At 38.8% G+C, this 23,767-nt stretch overlaps 1 protein-coding gene across 1 annotated transcript in view; it reads left to right on the forward strand.

Annotated features, from left to right (window-relative positions):
- PTPN13 (protein tyrosine phosphatase non-receptor type 13) overlaps nucleotides 1-23,767 on the forward strand; it is a 117,520-nt gene that overhangs the window by 86,457 nt on the left and 7,296 nt on the right. The window contains exons 19-41 of the mRNA XM_064651678.1: nucleotides 104-201; nucleotides 2,062-2,115; nucleotides 2,584-2,676; nucleotides 4,003-4,110; nucleotides 4,715-4,846; nucleotides 5,081-5,547; nucleotides 6,475-6,618; nucleotides 8,280-8,373; nucleotides 9,165-9,250; nucleotides 10,115-10,277; nucleotides 11,162-11,376; nucleotides 11,467-11,565; nucleotides 13,212-13,573; nucleotides 13,772-13,946; nucleotides 15,209-15,367; nucleotides 15,581-15,752; nucleotides 15,856-16,066; nucleotides 17,736-17,806; nucleotides 19,178-19,239; nucleotides 19,922-20,078; nucleotides 20,399-20,575; nucleotides 21,866-21,945; nucleotides 23,145-23,200. Coding sequence (XP_064507748.1) covers nucleotides 104-201; nucleotides 2,062-2,115; nucleotides 2,584-2,676; nucleotides 4,003-4,110; nucleotides 4,715-4,846; nucleotides 5,081-5,547; nucleotides 6,475-6,618; nucleotides 8,280-8,373; nucleotides 9,165-9,250; nucleotides 10,115-10,277; nucleotides 11,162-11,376; nucleotides 11,467-11,565; nucleotides 13,212-13,573; nucleotides 13,772-13,946; nucleotides 15,209-15,367; nucleotides 15,581-15,752; nucleotides 15,856-16,066; nucleotides 17,736-17,806; nucleotides 19,178-19,239; nucleotides 19,922-20,078; nucleotides 20,399-20,575; nucleotides 21,866-21,945; nucleotides 23,145-23,200 — 3,435 coding nt within the window. The remainder of the gene's footprint in view (nucleotides 1-103; nucleotides 202-2,061; nucleotides 2,116-2,583; nucleotides 2,677-4,002; nucleotides 4,111-4,714; nucleotides 4,847-5,080; nucleotides 5,548-6,474; nucleotides 6,619-8,279; nucleotides 8,374-9,164; nucleotides 9,251-10,114; nucleotides 10,278-11,161; nucleotides 11,377-11,466; nucleotides 11,566-13,211; nucleotides 13,574-13,771; nucleotides 13,947-15,208; nucleotides 15,368-15,580; nucleotides 15,753-15,855; nucleotides 16,067-17,735; nucleotides 17,807-19,177; nucleotides 19,240-19,921; nucleotides 20,079-20,398; nucleotides 20,576-21,865; nucleotides 21,946-23,144; nucleotides 23,201-23,767) is intronic.

Genomic DNA, 23,767 nt, shown 5'->3' on the forward strand with positions numbered 1-23,767 from the left:
TTTGATTTATTATTCATACCATTATTTTATTACATTGATCCTTCCCTCTCCCAACTTCCTCTTCCCTCTGTCTGGTTCCCCTTCTCTCCTTCTCCCCTTTAAGTTCAAAATCTCATGCAGGTTTAAGTAGAAGCCCTGAAAGAAAGAAAAATGAATCAGACTCATCATCCATTGAAGATACCGGTCAAGCCTATGTTGTAGGTCAGCATGCAAAAAATGATATTACTGTATTTACTAACTAACCTCTAAAATTGCTTTGGTTGTAATGCTTTGATATATTTATTAACCAATGGTAATATTTTGATTTGAAAATGGGAACAGAGTATCACATGTTAAAGCAATCCAGGCATATTGCCTGTTGTTCTTGTGTAATTGTTGCAGTGAATCAAAAAAAATCCTCCTTTGTTCAACACCAGTCTGTACACAGGTGTGCAAAGTGCTGGTACTTAACAGTAAATGCTGTTGCAGAAAACATCTTCCATTTTGGCACTTCAGGGTGCCATTTGGTTGTATGGATCTTTTAATAATTTGCTAGTCTTCCCAGTCTGCTTGTCAAGCTTGAACATTGTTAGTGTTCTCTGTGGAGAGGACGTAGGGAGCGAGTTTTTTGGAAGTGACTCAGTTCAGCTATAAGCTGGATGTTAGCTAGTACCTTTGAGTTAATGCACAGGGTTTTTTGGTTTGGTTTTTTTGTTCAGATGTAATGAATCAGGTACAATTTTTTTTGCAGTACATTGGGTGTTGCACAAAAACACTTTTGTAGTGAGGTAAGCCAGATGTTCTTACCTCGTTTTCTTGGCGAGGATTGGAGTGCACACAAGTAGTCTTACTAGGCAGTAAAAATACAGAGTTCACATTAAAAAAAAAAAGAAAAAAAGATTCAGAGCAGCTAAGTAGACTTAAAACTAACATGTTGGGTTATTGAACATTAATTTTTAATACCTGTGTGTCATCAGTTTCTGGTTCTAGAAGGATCCCTGTTATAACAATAGAAACTACAATGACTGAAATATTTGCAAGCTTATCTTGCTGTTCTGCTTTGCTGTGGTTACAGAACAGAAAAAGAGGAAAAAGGTTAGGTTTATGGGGATGGGGGTCAGTATAAACAAACTCAAAAAAGGAAAAAAAAGCAAACAAAGCAGAGTGTAACATACCACATCTGCCCCCACTGTGCTTTAAACCAGAATTGACTTGAGAACTATGTTTTTTCAGTACTGAGAGCATAAACTTCTGAAGAGTGAGATGAGATACGCAGTTTCTGTAGTGTCTGGTTGCTTTTAGTTTTACAGTTAATGTTAGCATGTGCTTACCCATAATCTTCTGGGCAGCAGTTCTGATAAGGATATTAACTACATGTCAGAAAGTCCTGCTGAATCACACTGCCTATGCTGGGGGACATGCATTCTTTGTGTGATGAAACTCATCAGATAAAACTTTAGGGTTCATAGATTTGGAAAAGGCTGAGACTGCTTTCCTAAAAAGCTCGAATCACCCTACCTCATTTACTTTCATAACTTGGTATATTTATTATTTTATTCTCTTTAAAGTAGGGCCAGATTTGCTTGGCATTGATCATTTCAAAGAAAATATGATCCTATATGCAAACCATTTTAAATACAAATAGTTCAAGTTGCTTGTTTCTGCAGCAGCTTATTTGTTCCTTTACAAAATCTTACAGGACTGCTGTTGTATTGGTTTATTAGGTTCAGCATATTCGTCTAATACTGTTAGAAAATTCAGTCTTTAACTTCATTGCTTAAAGTTCCGTTAATTTTATATGAAGTTAATCATGGCTGTAAAGGCCAAACCTCTGTCCTTCCTTTAATTCATTGCCTTTGCATGAGCTACCATCTATCTGAACCTTGAACTACAACCAAAGTACATGAGTAATTTGGATTTGCCAATGCAAAACTAGTTTTATGTTTATTCACTTTTAAAATAAGTAATCTGGTATTGTGAACGAGCCCATCTGTACTGTGTAAGTCTGTAATACTTCTTAATAGTTTCTGTATTTAAAAAAAAAATTGATAACAGCATCTAATATGTCCATTCATGTCACAGGTATTAGCATGAATACTTCAGAAAATCTGTCATCAGCAACGTTGAAAGAGAGCGGTAAGTGGATAAGTGATATACCTGTAGAATTAAGTCAGTCAGTTTGTTTGTCACTTGTAAAATGCTTCATTGTTCCACATGTTCTGTTTCTTCTTTTACCAATGTGTTTGCCTCCTCCCAACCTGAGCAGGGCACACAAACACAGATCTAAACACTTTGCTGAACTGAGAATAATAAATTTGAAGATTCTAGGACTCAGTTGTGTTGTCACTCCATGAGACTATGCCAGGTGCTTTTCTTAGGAGGAATAAAAGATTTTAACTGCTGAAGGTGGGAGCAAGTTATAAGGGTGGTAGAGGTTTTTTTCTGTATTTGGACATGACTTAGAAGATGAAAGTTGGACCCACTAGATCAAAACAGCTTTTCAGATTATCAGAGAAGTAATCTTTTTTAATGGAAAAGAACTTCAAGGCAAACCTGAAGGGAAGTGTTCAGCTAGTGTCTGATCACAAAATGTTGGCTTTACAGTTGACTCTCTGCAAACAACACAGAACAGAGTTGCCACACCAGAGAGAGAGATCACTTTGGTGAACTTGAAAAAGGATGAAAAATTGGGCTTAGGTAAGTGGCTTTAAAATTGTTGTTGACGTGTATTTCTTGAAGCCAAAAACAAAATAAAGCTTTCTGGTCTGTATTTTAAGTATTTATTTTAGGACTGAGGAAAGCAGTGCAGACAGTAGCTGGATTTTGAAGGCATTTAACATGCTGAAGCCTGGACTATTTTGATAGTTATTGCTGGTGATGTATTGAGTGATGTTAAGCAAATTTGTTTCTCAGTTTTTCCATATTGTAAATGTAGGATAATACTTACATTGTGAGCTAGTCATCCTAGAAGTTAACCTCTAAAGTTTATCTCTGTGTTCAATATTGAATTTTGTCTGTGTGGACACCTCACAACTGTGACAGCTGAACAAAAAAAAGACATAATAAAACCATTATGAGCTAATTGTGGAGTGTTTTTCTTACTCCTGTAATATCAGATGGAACACTAATTTGAGGTTTAAGGAGCCAGGGAGATGAGACATTTACATTCCATTCCTTCCTCTGCCACTGAGGTTTTTTTCATAAACCCACATAATTTTTCGCTGTATGAGTAATGAAAAATTTGGTGTCAGTATTGTGCTTTAGGAAGGCTTTCTAAAGTATCCTTAAGGACATTGTTCTGTCTGTCATTCAAAATAGGACTGTAGTGTAAATTTGAAGAGGGGGAAAAGGCCTACAAGACAGTAATACTTAGTGTTTTCACTGCACCGTAACTTAAGAGTTGACCAAAAAAGAAAGAAATTTAGAAGAAATACACTGTTTATCTTCTTTCTTCCCCATGCAATTTATGGTATTTTGCTGTTTTAGCTGAATAGAGAAGACCTGATATTTTTTTTTTTTCTTCTTGAACTTCCTTCCCAGGTTTACCCGGTAGAATGAGCAAAAATAGATTAGAAGTCTCAAAAGAAAACAGGGAGTTGAAAAACTCAGATCTTAAGACCAGGGTCAAACATTTACATGAAACATCTAACAGGGGAGAAAACCATGAATTTTTAAGTAATAGAAAATAAATTTCATCTGGTCAGTGAATGTGCATTTCATATCATCTGTTTGTACATGTATCTCTTGCCAGAGTTGTCTTCTGTAGCCTTTGCTGGAGTGTCCTGGGCAGCCAGGGAGACAAAGTCTGAATCAATTGCTCAAAACAGAGTATGCAATAAAGCTTAATCAAAAAGCTTTGCTGTTTATTTTCATGTAGACTTAAATTTGAGATGTATTGTTTTGTTTTACTTTACATGTAGTAGAATGACTAAGTTTTTGTCTGCTCTGAAATATGGACTTGGATTGTTTTAAGCTACCCTGTGATCACTGACACTGTGGCCTGCTTTGGCCCTTTTTTCGTAGGCTTTCAAATAGTCGGTGGAGAGAAGACAGGGAAACTTGATCTGGGAATTTTTATTCATTCAGTTATTCCTGGAGGACCAGCTGATTTGGAAGGATCTCTAAAACCAGGTGAATAGTGTAAATAGCAAGAGGTGTATACATGTAGGAAAAGGCCAAACCAATTCCACTATGGCTGTGGGTGTCACAATCCCTTACAATGTTGACCTTCAGTTACCTTCCAGATAACTTCTGAAAAACTAGTGATACCTCTTTGTTAAACTATAAAAAACCAAAAATCATTCAAATGTAAGTAAAAATGATAAAGCTTGAAGTAACAGAAAATTGAACTTACATATAAAGATAAGGGCTTTATTTTCTATTGTCTCTGTTACAGATGCTTTATAATTTAAAATTTTTAAAACTCAATATTCATACTTTGATTTTGGAAAAAGTGAATGTAACAATATACTATACCCATAACTGTAGCAGGGGAGGAGAAGGAAAAAGTACAAATCATAATATGGAAAGGTTTGGCTGGTTTAAAAACAGGAAATATTCATGACCAGTTCTTGTGGTTTGGTTTGGGATTTAGTTCCCTATTCCAGCATCACTTGAATTTTAGTAATTTTTAATCCGTGCATTATGTACAGGTTTTCAGATCTGTACTGCACATTCTCACTGATGAATAAAAATGTAGATGTTAGATTGTATCTAAACAAACCCCTTTGTGCAGGACACCGACTAATATCCATAAACAGCACGAGTTTAGAAGGTGTCAGCCACCACGCAGCACTGGAAATTCTGGAGAATGCACCTGAAGATGTGACGCTTGTTATCTCTCAGCCCAAGGACAAGCTATCCAAAGGTATGGAACTGCAGTCACTTCTGTAAGCAAGCTAATCTGTGCTTGAAATTGTGTTCTGAGGCAGAATGATGAAGTAACCTTTGGTGAGGACACACCAGTTGCAGCGTAAACAGAAAGTGTTCTGCATAATATGAAGGGGTAAAACCTTATGTGGTTGTAAGCTGAGAAATTCGTGTCATGCTGTAGATAAGATGTTACCAGCTTCTGATGTCTGTCTTGTCTCCTGGTTTTCAGCGTCATCTAACACTGCTCATATCAGTAATGGAAGCAGGGGTTATTTGAGGAGGCCATCGTCGGTGCAGGACAATGAGGCAGAGTCCTCTTCCGAAGAACACAACCGGTCCCGTGGCCACCAGAGGCCTGTTTCGGGGAGCTTGTCTGGCTTGTCAGGAGGCAAGCGAGATGGAAGCATGAGCTCCCAGGATTCCAGAACTGAGAGTGCCAGCCTGTCTCAGAGCCAGCCAACCAGCTTCTTTGGCAAACATGCAAGTGGCAGAGCCCAGCAGGATCCTCAGCTGTACAGTGATTTCCAGTCTGGGGTTTCTAAAATGAACGAGAAGAGAAGATCCTCATCAGACAGTACTCGAGCGAAAAATAAAAGGCCTGGGGTAGTGGAGCCTGTGGAATATTCTGACCGAGGGGATTCTGACATGGATGAAGCAACTTACTCTGGCAGCCAGGAGCAACAGCCAGCTAAAAAGGCATAGTGGATTTCATATGAATATTTCCCATCAGGATAGTAGTGGTAGTGAACTAGCTGTCTCTGGGTGTCAGCAAGGTGAAAGGATGTGGGGGAAGAACAGCCTAGCCTAATGTGCAGCAAATCCTAATAGCTAATTTCTAATAGCTTGGTGATTTGGTTCAAAATAAATGGAGAAAATCACTTCAGTAACTTGAAACAACTTTCCAGCTTTCCAATGTCATGAGATGGGCATGTACGTTGGGATGAACATACAGTCCACTTGTTGAGGCTGTAGAAAACCTCTTTCAATTTTGTGTGTTTGTCCAATATGATCATAATCTAGTGACCATCCCTAGAGGTAAGTTTATTCACCTGGCAGATAAATGAAATTTTTCCTAGATAAAGTAGGAGTCATGCATTTGGAGTGGGTAGCAGTAGAACTCATTGTCTTTTGGGATTGATCTAATCTGTGGAAAACTGCTTGTGTAGTAAAGTTCAGCGAGCAGCCATGCTCTGAGCAGACAACCTGCTGCTTCACCTTTCCAAAAGTGCACAGTGGCAAGTACTGCAAATTAATTTTCAATTTACAGTGATTCCTCTTTTCAGCTGATGGAGGTTATTCAAGTAAGTTGTGGCAGCTCCTGTGAATTAATCCAACCGGCTCTAGGCTGCTGTAATACTGAAATACTGTCGTTTTGGTGTTCTGTGACCAAGTCACTTTGACAATAAAGACTTGGTTGCTAAATGCCAAGCATATTTCTGTGCTAGTGACCCTTAAGAGTCTTACTAATTGGTACTTTGCCACGTGGACTCCTTCTGGCTGTGTCTGACTAAAACCCCCACCCTTTAGGGTCTTAGCTGTAAACATCTGTTCTAATGGCAAATCATTGTCTCTTTTTGTTTTGTTTGTTTCTTTTTCTTTTTCCTTTTTTTTTTTTTTATAAAGGAATCTTTCTCAGCGAATACAGCAAACAAAGTGAATTCTAAAAGGGTTACTGCAGCACTTCTTAAACCTGGAGATATCTTTGAGGTTGAACTAGCCAAAAAAGATAACGGCTTGGGAATAAGTGTCACGGTACTGTTTGACAAGGTTTTTAGATGTTTTCTCTTTTTCTCTACTCCCAGCAACCCATTAAATTGCTAAATTACAAGGAAGCAAAATACTTTCTGAAGTCACTGTTCAGTATATAGTTTTACTGATGTGTGATTAATCTTACCAAAGCTGAAAAGTAATACTATTTTATATCCCTTTTCTTGTCATCTGCCCTTTAAGTAATTCTTGTTTTTTATTCTATGGTGGAGCCCCAAAGTCCTTATAGACTCTTATCACAGATGCTGCTTTGTGAGTACAAAAAGAAAGATGGTCTTTGTCCCTTGCTACCTAATATTGTGGCAAATTTACAAGGAAAGAATCTGACTGACATCGCAGGCAGTGGAAGTGGTAGTGTCATTTAAGAGTATCCATGCACGCTCACACACATATACTGTGTTCAGTGTTCTCCCTCTGCTGGATAAAAGGCAGAAAGCAAAACCTACTCAGATCGAAATGAGACCTGGCTGACACTGCTTTCTTGCAACACGAGACAAAAATATATCTTTAAAGACTAATTTCTCTTCAGGCTATAGGACTTTGAAGGTGGTTTTATGTTTAGAGCCTGTCGTACTGCAGACTGGCGCTTCAGGGAAGAAGAGAATAATTTATATCTGAAATGCACACATTGTCCACTGCTTCTGTTCTTGTATTGAAAAATACATTTTGGTATTTTAATATTCAACTAGTTTCACTGGTGGATTGGTCACCAGACTCTTCAAAGTCGTTGCTTTGTCAAGCTTATAACTTGGAGGAACAAAGGTTCGGCAGGAATTCATTATTGAGCAGCATCAGGCCTGCTGTGTGCACTGGGTTTGTAGAAGATGTTAGAAGATACCAGCTGATGCAAAGATTTCCCTTAGAGAGTGACCAAGTGGTGTCTTTATGGACCTTTGTTTTTTCAGCCTCCATTCTTGCCCCTACCCTGCTATCCTGTACGGTGGTGATGAGGAGAGGTGTGCAATTAACTGTTTTAAGTTTTCACATGTTTCACTATGTGCTTTGAGAGTGAACATTAATACACTGTTGGTCTCCCTCTTCCCTCCAAGTTTGTGGAGCAGCAGTGAGCCAGAATCACACAGCAGTTTGGGATAGAAGGGACATTTACAGATCATCTAGTCCAGCCCCTGGCAATCAGCAGAAAGGCAAAGGCCCTTCAAAAACAATGTCAGTTCAGTTTGAGCAGATTTTTTTCAGCTTAGACCTTCAAACTTGTCTGAGCTAGGAGAAAGCAGCACTCCCTAATTTCCTGTTACATCAGAGAAGTTGTATTGGAGTAGGACACTGCATGGGTGTGCATCTTCTGCTTTGGCATGCTGTGCTCCTGCACATCTCTGAGCTTTGGTATGCATGCAAGCATGTGAAGTCTGACATAATGCACACATTTCTGCTGAAGGACATTTGTTTGTGTTGGGTGCATTTGCACTGTCATGCATTGTGTTTTTACAGTCTTCCCACCCCAACTTCATTTATAGTAAATTGCATGACTGCAAAGAACAGACTCGGTGTAACATTTTGGTTTTGATAGTTTACCTGGTTTTAATACGTGCCAGTAGCCCAAATGCTTCCTAAGTACAGTTTTCCTTGTGTGACACTGTGTTTAATTACTAAGAATTCTAATTGCAAAAAGACTAACAATCTTATTTTTACTTTCTGTTTAGGGTGGTGTAAATACTAGCATAAAGCATGGTGGTATTTATGTGAAAGCAATTATTCCCAAGGGAGCAGCTGAAGCAGATGGCAGAATAGAAAAAGGTAATATTTCCATTCTTTCACTTGGGACTCCTTAATGTGAAAAAAGAGCAGGGAACTGTCTGTGATGGACAGTTCAGTATCCTGTGGCCTGGATACAAGCCCTCTTGTTTGCCTCCTGTCATTGTACCTTTTTCACTGGGAAGAAGAGCTGTTCTTCCAAGCTACTGCAGTTGTCATTTTAAATATTAAATTGATAATTCTGCAGATGAACATTAAAAAAATAGTCTAGAACAACTGCAGAACCAACAGTGCTGAGACTGTGGTGTGGAAAAACAGGAGATAGCTGCGGGATTTTTATTTTCTAAAGCAGCTTGTGTTAACAGAGAATGCTTCTCTGTTCTGGCCATGGAGAGAGAGGGCTTTGTATTATTTGTGACCTTCTTGCTTGGCATGCTTGGCAACTTGATACAGAAAATGCTGTAATTGTTATGGGTTGTCTCGTTTGTAAGCCAGGCCACATTCTTTACTGAAGTGAGAATTCTCTCTGTAGACTTAAGATTTCTTCATTAGAAAGAGTCTGTGACAGGTTGTCATTCTGTTGGTTAACACTAGTTTTGACATGGGATTATCCCACAGAATCATAGAATCATTTAGGTTGGAAAAGACCTTTGAGTTCAACCATGTAGTTTGTTTGCAGAGTTCTCTTCTTGACTCAGAGTATGGAGAGGAAGGAGAATTTGCGTAAATAACTGTCCTTGTTAGCTGAGACTTGAAGCTTTTTGTGCATCGTATATGTTTTATAGGTGATGTTCTGCCTACTTTTTCTTAAATTATTAATCGATCATTTGTAGGTGACCGCGTGCTCTCTGTCAATGGGATTAGTTTGGAAGGTGCTACCCATAAGCAAGCTGTTGAAACTCTGAGAAACACTGGACAGGTAAGTGGCTACTGGTTCTACTCCTATCTGTTGTAAACTAGTTCTTCATGAGTGAAAAGAGACTGGAAATTCTCTCAAAAAGAGATTGGAATTCTCCCCAGTGTCTGGTTACTTTAGATGTGCTTTTTCTTAGCCTCCCTGGCTTCCTGGCCCTCAGGTCTTGCTGCCCACCCTAGTGAAATTCTGGCTCTGTGTGCAGGTGAGGTCTGTATAGAATTGGTTTCTCCTAGCTCATGGGTTTCATAGGAAGGAAGCCCAGGTGCACAAGTTAGAAAGCTGGTGTAGCAGCATGCTACAGGTCTGCACCACTGAGGAGACAAGGGCCTTCGTATATGCAGCTGTGTTTGCATGCTACATTGGTAGATTTACCTGAGTCTTGGTCTTTTTGGATAGCACTTGATTCTGTCAATGGCATGTCCTCATTTAATAGTGCTATTTATGGTGGCTGCTTCATATGTGGAGTAGTGTGCATACCTGAAAAGAGCCAGTGAATGTACACATTCAGAACTGCTAAGGACTACTATTTGTATTCACTTTGTAAAATGCTCTTAACTTTATTCCCTGTACAAATGTGAGAATGATGCTATCTTTGACAATTCTTAACATCCTCACAGCTTTATTGGAAGAAAACTCTTCCTTGCTCTGTGTTGGCAAGTATCTTGCAAGTCCACTAGTGTATTTTGGAGGTTGTCACTTAACAGCCCTTAAAATAAGGAACAAATGGAGGTTATATGGGGAGGGGAATGTCTATAAAATATGCTGCTGTTAAACTTAGGACTTACAAGTTAGAATAAAACACGTACTGTGGACTGTGCTATCTCCCTGACTGTTGCCATTTAACTGGAAAATGTTTCATCTCTTTAGGTGGTGCATCTGCTGTTGGAAAAAGGTCAGCTTTCAGGGGCCAAGGCTCACGCTCCAGTAACAACACAGTGCACACCTCTAAATCAGGTGGGGCAGTGTGAGCCACAGGAGAAGCCAGCGGTAGAATCTACGAATGCCAAAGATTACAGCTTTGTCACTGCAGGTCAGGTCACATGGAACAATTGTCTTAGCTATCAAAGCATCCTTTAGTTTTCATAATATTTTTCTTCAATTCTTAGAACAACAGGAGATGGAGCTGGTAGGAATGTATACCAGGCCCCTGCACATAATGCAGCCTCTTCCTTTGTGCTGTTGCATTTCTTTTTAAGATTGCCTTTCACACCTTCATTACTTTGTTTGGCTACTATTAGCTGTTCCCTCTCTCACTATTTCTTGTTGTTTCCCAATTTCATCAGTCTTACACGCCAAGTCTGTAGCAAGGTTGGAGTAAGAGGGATGCTGCTTTATCTGATGCTGCTAAGGAGTGCCAAGGGATGGTTAAGCTACTTATACATAAATGAGAGCTTCTGTAGGTCCTGCAGTTCCTGTCTAGATGAGAGAAGACATCAAGAGCTACATGAAGAGACCAGAGAGATTTGTGTAGCTGACTAGAGGTTGACATATGTCAGCCTCTTCTGCTGGTGACTTGTAGAAGTGAAGGGAAGCCTACCCAGATGGTGGAACCACTGCAGATACCTTTGGGTCTTCTTGCATGGAATTTATCCTGTCTGCCAGACCAGAAAGGTTATGTCACTCTGGGCTTTAAAAGGCTCCTTAACAGACTTCCTGGTGAATAATATTCCGGAGACACTCTGCCTTTCTGTATACTGATGTTGTCAGGGCATGCAAGCAGACTGAGAAGTCATGATCAGCTTTTTTATCCTCTTTACCTTGGAGAGATCTTTTAGATAACGCTTTTCTTCAATAAAGTGAGAGAATCCCATGAGGGGGAGATTGCCCATTGTCATGTCTGGAATAAGAGCACCAGACACTTTTTTTCATGACCAGTGTGCTGTAGGAAATAATAAGTTAATGTTTCTTTTGCAGAGAACACATTTGAGGTGAAGCTGTTGAAGAATAGCTCAGGCCTTGGGTTCAGTTTCTGCCGTGAAGATAACCTGACCCCAGAGCAACTGGGATCAACTATTGTGAGGGTGAAAAAACTCTTCCCTGGACAACCTGCTGCAGAAAGTGGGCAAATAGAGATTGGAGATGTCATTCTGAAAGTGAATGGGGCATCGCTAAAGGGTTTATCCCAACAGGTTTGTATCTTTAGTAGTGCAAATCACGTTGTGGTAGGCTTGCAAGTCTTGTGGGGGCTGTGTCTAACAATGAATCCACTGTGGCCATAGGAAGTCATCTCTGCTCTGAGGGGAACGTCTCCAGAAGTCTCTCTTCTCCTTTGTCGACCACCATCTGGAATACTACCAGACATCGACCCTTCGTTGTTGGTAAGGTGTATGGCATGTGATTAATTTTTTTTTTAATTATTTGCTGTTTAAGGTTCATTTATTAGATCAGATGAGTGGGTTAGTTAAATGCAAGAGATGCAGATGGAAAAATGGGGAGGATGCTCACAGACGTGGTTCTTGGAGTGAATCCCTTAGAAGTGCACTAAGCATTTTGTGAAAATGTGAAAGGAATGCATGGCTTTAATAATTTTTTCCTCTATTTTGTGTCTTGAGGGAAATTGGTTTAATACACTGTTTCTGTGGCAGACATTTCTTTGCAGCCTAGTGGTTTGAACTTGATATCAAACAGATATTTTTGTGATTCTGTGAAGAATATAGTGCAAAACACCCGTTTGTCTGGTGTTGATGCATGTAAAAACAAGAAAAAGGTTGCCATGTTTACTTGAAATTAGAGGTGTCTGAAAGAATATTTTCAGTATGTTCCAATAAGTAAATTGAAAGAACAGAAGAGCATTTTAGGATACTTCAAAGGAGTAGAAATTAAATGTGTTTCAACAAAATAGAATGTAGGGGACAATTTGCCTGAAAATCAGGCTTTCCATAATACAGGAAGGTGTAAAACTAATGAAGACAAGTCTTCAGTTTCAGTTCCCCAAGGAAGTGGTCACAGCACCAAGCCTGCCAGAGTTCAAGAAGTGTTTGGACAATACTCTCAGGCACATGATGTGATTCTTGGGGCTGTCCTGTGCAGGGCCAGAAGTTGGACTTTGGTGATTCTTGTGGGTCCCTTCCATCTCAGGATATTCTATGATTCTTTGATTCTAAGTTATTTTAATATTATTTTCAAACAATAAAAATAATTAAAGTCTGACGAGAGAAACGTAAATGTACAAATACAAATTTAAGTTAAGTTAAAATTGAAGTAAGAGGTAAGCAACTGAAAAAACAAATAATACAAATAACTACTCCTATAATAAACCTGTTTGTAGTGTGGAATAACTTTTATAAAACAGTGCATATATTAAAAGAAGAGATGACAATTTTTGTTTATAACTGTTTCACAGTTCGATGTGTTAATAAACACAAGAATTTGGCCATAAAAGCCTAAATGAAGCTTTTAAATTTTGTCTGTCTGCTAGCTGACATCATTCTTGGGAATACATGGTTATTGGTAAAATTGTTCTTCATTGTCATGGGAGTTAATAACTGGGTTAACAATTGCCATTTGGCATAAATTATCTTAGTTTTTGTAGCATGTTGTGTAGCTTTTTGGTTGAAAGCCCCCTTGTTTCCTTCCTATGTGAGATTGGTTTGACTTCAGTTGCTCTGTAAGTGTCAGCATTGTGATCTAGTTGGAAGGGATTTCATAGTAGTTGCCTGGAGGACTGCTGGGCATAGCTTAAAGACATCTGTCAGTAGGCTTTCTAAAGCTAAAGCGAGGGGTATATTTGTCTTCTCATTTTCTGAATTTTCTGATTTTGAGCAGTATATATTTCAAAATTTTGCACACAGTGTCTTGGTCAAGTTGCACTGAACTTGGTGAAACTGATGTTTGCACGACTGAGTAAACATCTAAATAAAGTAGCCACTGACTACTTGTTTTTGGTAATTTTATGCAGCCTTTGAAACTTTCTTTTGTCATCAAAACTGGATTATGATGAATTAAATGTTTTTGGTCTCTGTAGACACCCATCCATTCACCCCAACAAGTATTTCCAGAGGTCAGCAGAGAAGTTTCTGGTCCATCAAATGGAGAACAAGGTGATAGCTCAGATGAAAATGAAACTACTGATCTGAACAAGAAAAGGCTAAAATCTCCCTCTAGAAGAGACAGCTACAGTGACAGCAGCAGAAGTGGTGATGAGGAGGTGATGGACTCAGCAGCACAGGTGGGCCTTGGCTGGAGTTCTACACTGTACCAGAGCTCAGGTGAAGCTGAGACACGGGCACAGAACCAGTATGAGGCACACAGTGGGCAGAAGGAGGCTGTTCGCACCATCCTGTATCCTGATCAAGAGGTCCCTAGCAAGGCAGAGCTTGAGGACAGGTATGCTGTTGGTAATTATCCTCATAATATTCCAGAAATGTTTACAAAAACATTTTATTGGACCTATTCATGGAAACACTTTTTTATTTTGCTTTTTAGATCTGCATAAACTCCATATTGGTCCATATATTAATTTATGAGTCACAGCCTTGTTGTACTTATTCTTGGTTGTTTTTTTTTTTTCTGTTTTATCTCTAGTAATATGCCATTGGATTTGCAAGAGATCCCAACCTGTAGAACTGTACCTGATGTTACCACATCCATTTTAATAAATGACTGTTATGCTACTCCTGCCTCTGAGCTGACTCCACACCTGGGAGGAATGGATTCATTACTCACCCAGCTGGAAAAAAATGCTGAAGAATATGAACCGGTAATTTCCTATTTCTGTCTTTCAGTACCATAGATTGTACTTTTGTGGTCAACTGGAAGTTGTTTTAGCCGTGATATTCAGAGTGACTGGATAGAAGTTGGGCACATTGATTTACAAATGAGATAGTTGCAGGTTATACTTGCACTGACCTGGGTGTGTGCCATGTAAATGGCACATGTAAAAGTGCCATTTGTAACCAGTGAACTGCAGCTGCTCATGCAATGTCTGCAGGCATTTTCTTTCTGGGCATTGAGTTGGTACCCTTCCCTCTGTGAATGTGGAGGCATCCATGTGTACATAGGTAGATGTGTATGTGTCTGTCTCATGCCTCATTTCATGCTGGAAACCTTGGCATTAAATATTTATCTGCCTCTAAACACATACTCAGGAAGCCGAAATGGCAGATATCTTGCTTCTGCACTTTTAGTTTTCTGGGTGGTTGTTCAGATATCAGAGGATAAATTTGGGCAGCAGGGGCATCAGTAGACCCTCTTCTTTGCTGTATTTATAACTATGAATCTCAAAGACTTTCTGCTCTGCTGCAGAATGCAGCATATTTTTGAGGCTCTCCTGGGATAGCTTCTTGCCACCCCAGAAGTGTCTTGTGTATCAGAAGGGACTTTTGCTTCCATATCCTCACATAACTTATTCAAAGACTGAAAAAAAATTAAAATTGAGCCTTGATATGCCTCAGTTGTGAAGGTCTTTCAGGTTACAAAGCTATTCTAGCTTATACTCCATTTTGACAAGAAACAAGTTGTATTTTTCTTAGTCCCTCCTTCAGAACTTTTTCTCAAACCTTCCTGATGCTTGGTGATTTTTTTTTAACTGCAAATGAGGCAGATCCATATCTTTCAAATCAAAATTAATGCAAATTAAAACAGGCCAAACATGTCCATGTGTTCAGTTCCAAGATAAGCTATAGTATTGTATCTCACTATAGGAGATTGTTCACTTCACTGTAGAAATGTTCACATACTTTGTTCTGAATACTTCCTGATGTGTTATTTAAAAACGCAGAGCCTTTTTTATATATGGAACTAGATGAAGGTAAAATAGGGTGGCAGTTTTGACATGGGCCTTCACAATTTTGTTTAAAGTTAACCTTTAGCCCAAGGTTAACTCCACACAGAACATTATTTGGTTCTGTCATTTAAATAAATAGGTAAATCAGTTGTCTGTTTCTAACTGTCTTAAATTCAGTAAAATGTTCATGTTACTTCTGACTGTCTGCATTGTAAAGTGCTGTTTTCTTCCCCTAGGAGGTAGAGCTCCGAGTCACTATGACAAAGTCAGAAAAGGGTAGTCTGGGTTTCACAGTGACCAAAGGTAATGATAATGTTGGCTGCTACATTCATGACATTGTTCAGGATCCTGCCAAAAGTGATGGGAGACTACGACCTGGAGACCGACTGATAAAAGTGAGAGAATTAATGTTTTCAGATGGAGGGATTGCATGAAAAGGACAACTTTGAGTCAAAAAAAAAAAATCAAATGTGGTTAAGGAATAAAGGCATGCACCTTCTGAGAGACATAATTTGATAGCAGTTGAGGAACAGCAGTAAATGGTTCCTCAGTAATGCTGTCTTACTTGGAACTTAACAAGGAGATCTCTGTTTCTTTTATTTTTGCAGGTTAATGACATTGATGTCACCAACATGAGCCATACTGATGCAGTAAACTTTCTCCGTGCTGCCCCAAGGACTGTCAGATTAGTGCTAGGGCGTGTTTTGGAGTTACCAAAGATGCCAGTGTTGCCTCATTTACTGCCTGATATTACACTAATGTGCCATAAGGAGGAGCTAGGTAACACACAATTACACTGCTTTTGGGCCTAAAGCAAAATTATCCCCTTCAGTTACAAAGAAAGCTTGATTTGTTTTTTTTCCCCCCCTCTTTTCCTTCATAGGTTTGTTGTTATCAGGAGGTCATGACAGCCTTTATCAAGTTGTGTATATTAGTGACATTCTCCCCAAATCGGTTGCTGCCAGAGATGAGAGTCTCCATGTACTAGATATTATCCATTACATTAATGGAGTAAGCACACAGGGAATGACTCTGAAAGAAGCCAGAAGAATGCTGGAAACATACCTTCCAAAAGTGGTACTCAAAGCAACCAGGTATGTTTTGGAAGGTTTTATTTTTCTTGCATGATTGTATGAGTATATGGGTAAAACGTGTTCCCGATATGACAGGAAATTCACCCCAGTGATACTAGGTGGCATGTTATTGAGGGCTGATGCCACAGAGAGGATCTGTATGTTCACTGTTTTTTGCTGTAGTGGAGCAGAAGGGTACTTGGTACTTGCCGTGCTTTGTGTTTCTTGGGAACACAAGGCTGTGTCCAGCTATGAACTACAAGTGTTCAGACAAACCCCCTGCCCTTGGGTCACAACAACCCTCTGCAGCACTACAGGGTGGGGAAAGAGTGGCTGAAAGGTGACCCAGTGGAAAAGGGCCTGGGGGGTGCTTGTTGACAGCGGCTGAATGTGAGCCAGCAGTGTGCCCGGGTGGCCAAGGCCAATGGCATCCTGACCTGGATCAAAAAGTGTGTCCAGTAGGACCAGGGAAATCATTGTACCTCTGTACTCAGCACTGGTGAGGCCACATCCCAAGTGCTGTGTCCAGTTCTGGGACCTCACTTCAAAAAACACATTGAGGTGCTGGAGTAAGTCCAGAGAAGGGCAATGGAGCTGCTGAAAGGTTTAGAGAATAAGTCCTATGACAGACAACTGAGGGAGCTGGAGGTGTTCAGTCTGAAGAAAAGGAGGCTCAGGGAAACCCTTATCACTATCTACAACTACCTGAACGGAGGTTATAGCAAGGTGGGGATTGGCCTCTTCTCCCAGGAAGCTAGTGACAGGACACAAGGCAATGGCCTCAAGCTGTGCCAGAGGAGATTCAGGTTGGACATCAGGAAGAATTTTTTCACTGAAAAGGTGGTTAAACATTGGAATGGGCTGCCCAGGGAGGTGGTGGAGTCACTGTTCCTGAAAGCATTCAAAAAACGACTGGACATGGTACTTAGTGCAATGGTTTAGTTCACAAGGTGGTGTTCAGTCAGAGGTTGGACTTGATGATCTTGGAGTACTCTTCCAACCTTAATGATTCTATGAAAATACTGTTTTCAAAATATGAAAATGGTTATACAAATACTCCTTTTCTCAAAGCTGCTACTGAGATTTCTGTAATCATAAAAATGAGATAAAATGTTGGTTTGTGCTTAAATAGTTCTACTGTCACATGGTTGTCGCAGCACACTGATGAATGTCAAAACCCTGTGGCACAACTCCTAGTGTGCCACTGTGTGTGCCACTGTGTTTTCACTGACCCCTGCTGTTCTTTTATGGCAACAGTGTAAAAAAACTCTCTACATTACTCTGTTTCAATATTTACCTAAAACTGAAACATTTACTTCATTTTTTTTTAAGTCTTCCAACCATGCCTGCTGTTCTTTGCTTCTTCTCTCCCTTTCTCCTTCCCACTGTGTTTTATCCCAGAAAGGGAAGGAGTTGCAAAGTCCTGGGGCTGCAGGGTTGAATCTTTTTGTCAGAATCTAGAAGGAAAGTCCAATTCTTATGAACTCTTCAGTGCTCCCTGAAGTAGGAAATTACATAGCTATCACTGCTTATTCTTTGTCATTGAATATCTTAAGTATTCCAAAACTGTTAAAATGGAAAGCATGATTAGCAATTTTACCGATAGTACTATTTACATCGATATGTGATGATTACCGTGATTTATTTATTTATTTTTAATAAAGATTTCTGTAAATATTTCTTTTCTTAGAGATGGTCATGCAGTGCTCCCAAAATCCAAAAGCCCTGAAAACTCAAATCCATGGCCAGTGAAAGCTAATGGTAAGATTTGTACTCTTACTCATTGCAAGTGAAATGCACATGTTTATAAAAATGAAGGAACTGCTACGGGCCTTAAGATACTATCCTAGTCCAACTTACTGTGATCAGCTCCAACAGCTGTTTACTTGATCTTTCTTTTAAAAGCTACATGAAAAGAGATTCAACAATAGCCTCTTTATGATTCCGTTTCTCATGTAGTTTAGAAATTCTCTCTAATATCAAGCTTAAGTCTTTCAAGGAGTTAAAAAAAAAATCAGTTGATTATTATAACTGTTATTAATAATAACGACGATGTTGATGTTGTTTCCTCTGTTCAGGCATAAAAATACCAATTTGTTACATTGGAAAAGGCTTCAAGTTCCTTGTTCACTTTCTTAGACTCGGGGTCCTTTATCACCTGCACTTCTGTGCAGAGCAACTGCTTATGCAGTTATTTACCATTAACTTTTTTTTGAAATGTGGCCCTTAGCATTTGACTTGATTCATTGTAGTCTTGTTTTTCATGCTTCCTTTAGTGTATCTTGATAACTTGGAGTACTGATCTCACCTAATGAAATTATTGCAGCTCTAACAGTAGTGTTGTCCCCATATTTTCCAAGCATGCTACTCATTTTGTTTCAATAAACATAGTCAAGATATTCATTAGGAGCAAATCCTATAACCAAATCTTGAAAGATCCCACTTAAAACCCCCTTCCTGTAGATGACTTGTCATCTATAGGTCATGACAAGACGTAAGGTTACTCTCAGTCTTCATTTATTTCATCTACTGGTTCCTTCATTTATAAGAGCATAAAGTATATGAAGATCCAGAACTTCACTAGTAGCTGGGTGTATATCATCTACTGCTTCCACTTGGTCTCATTTATAATACTAGTAATGGTACCTCTGGGGTAGGCAGTGGTCTCTGACATCACAGTGTCATTCTTTTCTTTACCAAGAAGGGAAGGGTACCTTTGAACAAAGACCCAGATGTCAGATGATGTTTTTTAAAAAAATGTAATCATTGACAGGTCATAGTGGGGTTGTATTTTGTACATTTCAAGGGAAAGGGAATCAACCCTGTTCCCAAAGGTGCATGTTTCCACTGTACTTCATTAAAATTTTTATCAATATTTCTCTTTGCCTAGAGTTGCTTGCTTGTATTCAGGCTTTCTGATCCCATTGAATATAACATTCAAAAAGCATTATGGAGTATAGTCAATCAGATGTATGTTTGGCAGTGCTGAGAAACCAGGCAGGCAGAAATGCTACTCATGTCATAACATAATATTAAATGCCTTGTTTCTTTCATAAAATAATTGATGGGGACTAATTTAGTTTCTGTGAAAAATTGCTGTGAGGTTGTTGTTTTTTACCCATTTTTGTTTAGGCTGTTCCTGTGGTGATCCCTGTGATAAAACAGTAAAGACAATTGATGCTTACGGGCCCAAGGTAACTATTCCTCTGTTGTGCCTATTATCATGAACCAGAGAAAAGGATCTACTTTACACACTTTAAAAAAATAAATAAATAAATTAAACAATCCATTAATCGAAGTATGCAAACCCACTATTGTCAGTTGATACGAATAAGCAGTGATCATAATAAATACGCAAGCTTTTTAAATTGGTCTGCTCTTTCTTTGGAACAGCTTTATTGAAAGACAAGTGGTAATATGAGAAGGATGCAAGGCTGTGATCCAGAAAACTCCATTCAGCCCACGGTTTATGCAGATGCTTGCATGTTACATTTGCTAGGTGGTTTTCTTTTTTCTCCCCTTGTTTTTCCTGAGAAATGCTGTGTTGTGGGACCAAAAGTATTGAAGCCTGCATATGTTTTGTAGAGGTTATAATAATGTTAAATACTACTATGTGCTCTCTTGTAGAAGCTGCTTCTTCATCAACACGTACTCTTTTTCTCATAGTACTTTAAAATCTTTTTGCTTTGTTCTTTTCATATCAAATTTTAACACACCTAAAAGCTTCCCACCCATCACCCAGCTATCTCAGATAAACTCTGATTCATATTGTATTGTTTTGTTGCTGAGAAAAGAACTTTTTAGTGGTTGGTTTCTGCTTCAACAAACTGCCAGACTCTTTTAAGAGCTAGTTTGAACTGTTCTTTGCTTTCTTAGATAAATGGCAATGGCATCCTAGGACCTTCTCAGGGAAATACAGAAAACAATATCCATCACACGAAGGGACTAATGAACCTCTCAGGACCAGGAGATTCACCTTCCCTAGGATTTACCAATCAGATATCAGATTTTTCTAAGCACATGGACAAATCAGGTAAGAGGAGGTGAGGTGGGGACAGCATTATTTTGTCTTTAGTGTGCAAGAGAATCACAGCATTGTTGAATATGCTGAAATAAGTCAATGTTGGGCTGGCAGTCAATTTTGGAAGATCATCTCCAAGTTGTGTGCTTTGCTTTAGAGGATTAGTTGATGTTGAAAGTAGATTTATGGAAATTGGATTCTGTGTTAGAGAGAAATGAAGACAAGCCATGGTAACATCTAGAGATAATGCCATGGTGCCTGCCCTTTTAATTTTTTTCCCGCAAGCCATCCTATATTGGGAAAACTTGTCATTTTGTACTATTTTTCTTCAGGAACAGAGATTCCAGATGATGAGTATTACGATGAGGATGATCACAATGAAGTTGTCCAATATCTGTTGGATGTTGTAGATGAGGAAGCTCAGAACCTCCTAAATCGTAATAATGCAAATTCAGATGCTCAGAGTCTTCTGCATCTCAAGAAGGCTGCATCAGAAGATCATCTGCCAGGTAACATGAGCCATTAAAAAAGCATATCATTAACAGCAAAACACTTTTTGAAAGAAGGTGCCAAATAAGTAGTTGATTTGTCCAGAGGGAGAGTTGATGTATGAACTGAAAGTTTCCCAAGTTGAACACAGACAAATAGTTGCTGATTCAGATGCAACTTAATGAATCAGGTTCTGGTTTGATAAATCTGGTTGGATTTTGCTTTAAGTAGTCTGGGAAGATGAATCCCATTCTGCATTCTTGTCTCTTGAGTGAAATTGATGTTGTTTAGGTACCTGGTCCTGCAGCTACAGTTGTATTGGAATGCTGAAGCATTTTGATGTTTCATTGATAGCAGATTGCACAATTTGGAAATTTGAGATCTCTCAAAACCAAACAATTTTCCAACCTGCTTTGTCTCTTTTAGAATGATTGGGGTTTATTTCAGTACCTACTTCTGCCTGTACACCTTTCTCTTCCTCAGCTCCACTTGTTATTACCCGAAATTTAGTAAGCAGTAGGATTTGTAGTCCCTTTGTGGTATCACACTAGGTACGCATGCTCCAAAAGTTCAGGTGAGATGCTTGCTACTTCTGTAAAGATTTCTTCCAAAACTCAAGATATACCTTCCAAAATTATAATTATTTCAGCACTTTTGATGCACCTCAAGATCATTGGGTTATTGTCATTGGTTATTACATTGGAAATCAGAGATTACTGAGGTTCTGGCTGTGCCAGCTGAGGAATATCACTGGAGTTCCACCAATTCCAATTTCTTGTAGCTGGCATCCATCCTTTGCAACTGAAGGTGAATTGAATCCATAAGATACAGCAGTGGGGTGCTACCATAGCAGACAGACACAAATCAAATTTTATCTGGCACATCCTAATTAGGTTTTGTTAATACAAAGAGCGAGTAGAATCCTGATTTAGATCTACTCTGGTCCAAAAGTAACTGAATTGCAGAAAAACTGTTGACATGAGAATATGATAATTTAGTAGTACCAGCCTGTCCATCTGTTTATGCTGTGACACAGATGTTCTGTTAGCTGTGCAAACAGCCTCATATACCATGAAAGCTGTTCCAGTTATAAAATAAAGGAGCCTAAAATCTGATTATCCTGTACAGTAAGCTCTTTTCCAACGTGCTGGCAGCAAAGGGACTTAAAAAATGTTTCTCGGTTATTCTGGCACCTGTATTCCCTGTGTAGTGCCAGAGAGGTGTTAACAGGATTCACATCTGTGAGGGAGTGGCTCCTGGACATCTTTTGGTATGTTTATGCTGCATCTCCAGATTTTCTTATTCAATAGAGATGAATGGAAAGGTGACAGAAGATAAGTCTGAAGACACAGACTGTGATGGTTCGTCTTTACCTGAAGATTTTTCAGAGGTAGGATGGCAAGAAGCTGTCAGACATTTGCCGATTTTGGTTTCTCAGACACCCTTTGAATTTATTTTCCTTACTGGAAATAACTTTAAATGTCTTTTAAATGAGAACATCATTGTCAGTAGTAGCTTTAAATGGTGTACAAACATTTATTATTTAAATAGCAAATGATTGTCATAAATTAACCATATAAAAGAACAAAGCATATAGTTATTTTACGCTGTCATATAAAGTCCAGCAACTATTTTTTTCAAAAAGAATGGTAATAAACTACCTTGTTAATGTTACTTCAGGCATTTAATCTAAGATTTCATTGATTCCTGCTCAAAGAAGGGAAGCAGTCACAATGAATGCTGTCTAAACTTCACTATCCAAAACATATATTTGAAATTTCTTCTACAGTTTTTTGCTAGCATAAGTTCATTAGCTTGAATAGCTTCTGTATGTTGTTACCCTACAGTATTATGTGTCCTGTTTTACATCAATCACTAGATGCCTAGGTTTTGTCTCATGTTTCAAATCAGCAGAACTCTGTCTATCCAGCATATCCTCGCTGCTGCAGCTTTCTGTCCAGTTAGTAGAGCTGAAAATCAAATCAGGAACCTGGCTCTGTGTCAGTGTGCTCTAGGAGAGCCACGAGCAAAGCTCTCTGAGTATGGCAGTGGAAACTTGCAAGTTGGCCTAAGAAGTATAAATTGTTTTATGGCATTTTTCTTGAAAGAAGGATAGAAATGTCACCTTGTCTTTTGAGTCTTCATGTCTGTTGAGGAAGATGCATATGGGAGTATGTGTCATTTAGAGGTCAAGCCCTGTTCTGTTCTGTATAGGAACTGTGGCTTGACAGGAGGCAGTTTTCACTATCAAACTTATCTCATAAAGGGTTTTTAAGTATTAAAACCAAAAAAAGTCAAATTAAATGACTCTAACTTAGATGACTCTAATGCTGCTGTGAGTCAGGATTGATTTTAGCATAGTTTTTTGGCCTTGTTACAGCACAGTATTTTTCCAAGTGCTTAGTGTTCTTGTCCTCTGTTATTTTGGGTTAATGAGATGTCTAAAAGAGGAAAGTCTTTCATTATGTGCTGCTTTGAACTTAGTACCCTTCAGAAATAGTCCATGTAATTGTTAATTGTTTAAAGTTTGCACTGGGTGAATGTTGTAACTATGTCCTTTAATGTGTTTTGAAATATTTCTTCTACTAGCCAACACATGTAAATGGTTGTGAAGACTATTGTGAAGCAAAAGCTGTGCCAGAAAGGTAAGATTTCTGTTCCAGTGTTGTTTGAAAGCAAACCTATGGAGTCTGAAACTCTGAAGTGGAATATGTTATAATAAGAGAAAAACAGCAACAACAAAAAACAACAAACCAACCCCAAACCAAAACAAACCTAGTAAAATATCTATGCAATGTCTTGTTGAATTTTCTCTGTCTATTCCTTATTTGAAAGGTTATAATTTGCCTGAATACTATTCAGCTTTGTGGTTTACTATGCCCTAGTTTTACTTGTTCCTTTGATACATGGTTATAGCAAACCACTGGACTGTGTTCAGATGCCTCCAAATAACATAATTTACATTGTACTATTTGGTACTTGTATATGAAGAAAACATTCAAACAATGTTGTCTTCAGTTCAAATCTGTATAAGCTTCATTAGTGTTACTTCTTCTGGTTTTAGAGCACTGTAACTCACCTGTATACTTCCAATGGTTCCCACTGGGTGCCTGGGGCTTATTTATTTTACATGGAGTACTAAGGACATACCTGACCAAGTTACTATTTGTCCCTTTGAGCCACTTTGAACTGTATGAATTCCCAAGATTGTT

Source organism: Pseudopipra pipra, chromosome 4, assembly GCF_036250125.1.
Source record: "Pseudopipra pipra isolate bDixPip1 chromosome 4, bDixPip1.hap1, whole genome shotgun sequence".
NCBI lineage: Eukaryota > Metazoa > Chordata > Aves > Passeriformes > Pipridae > Pseudopipra > Pseudopipra pipra.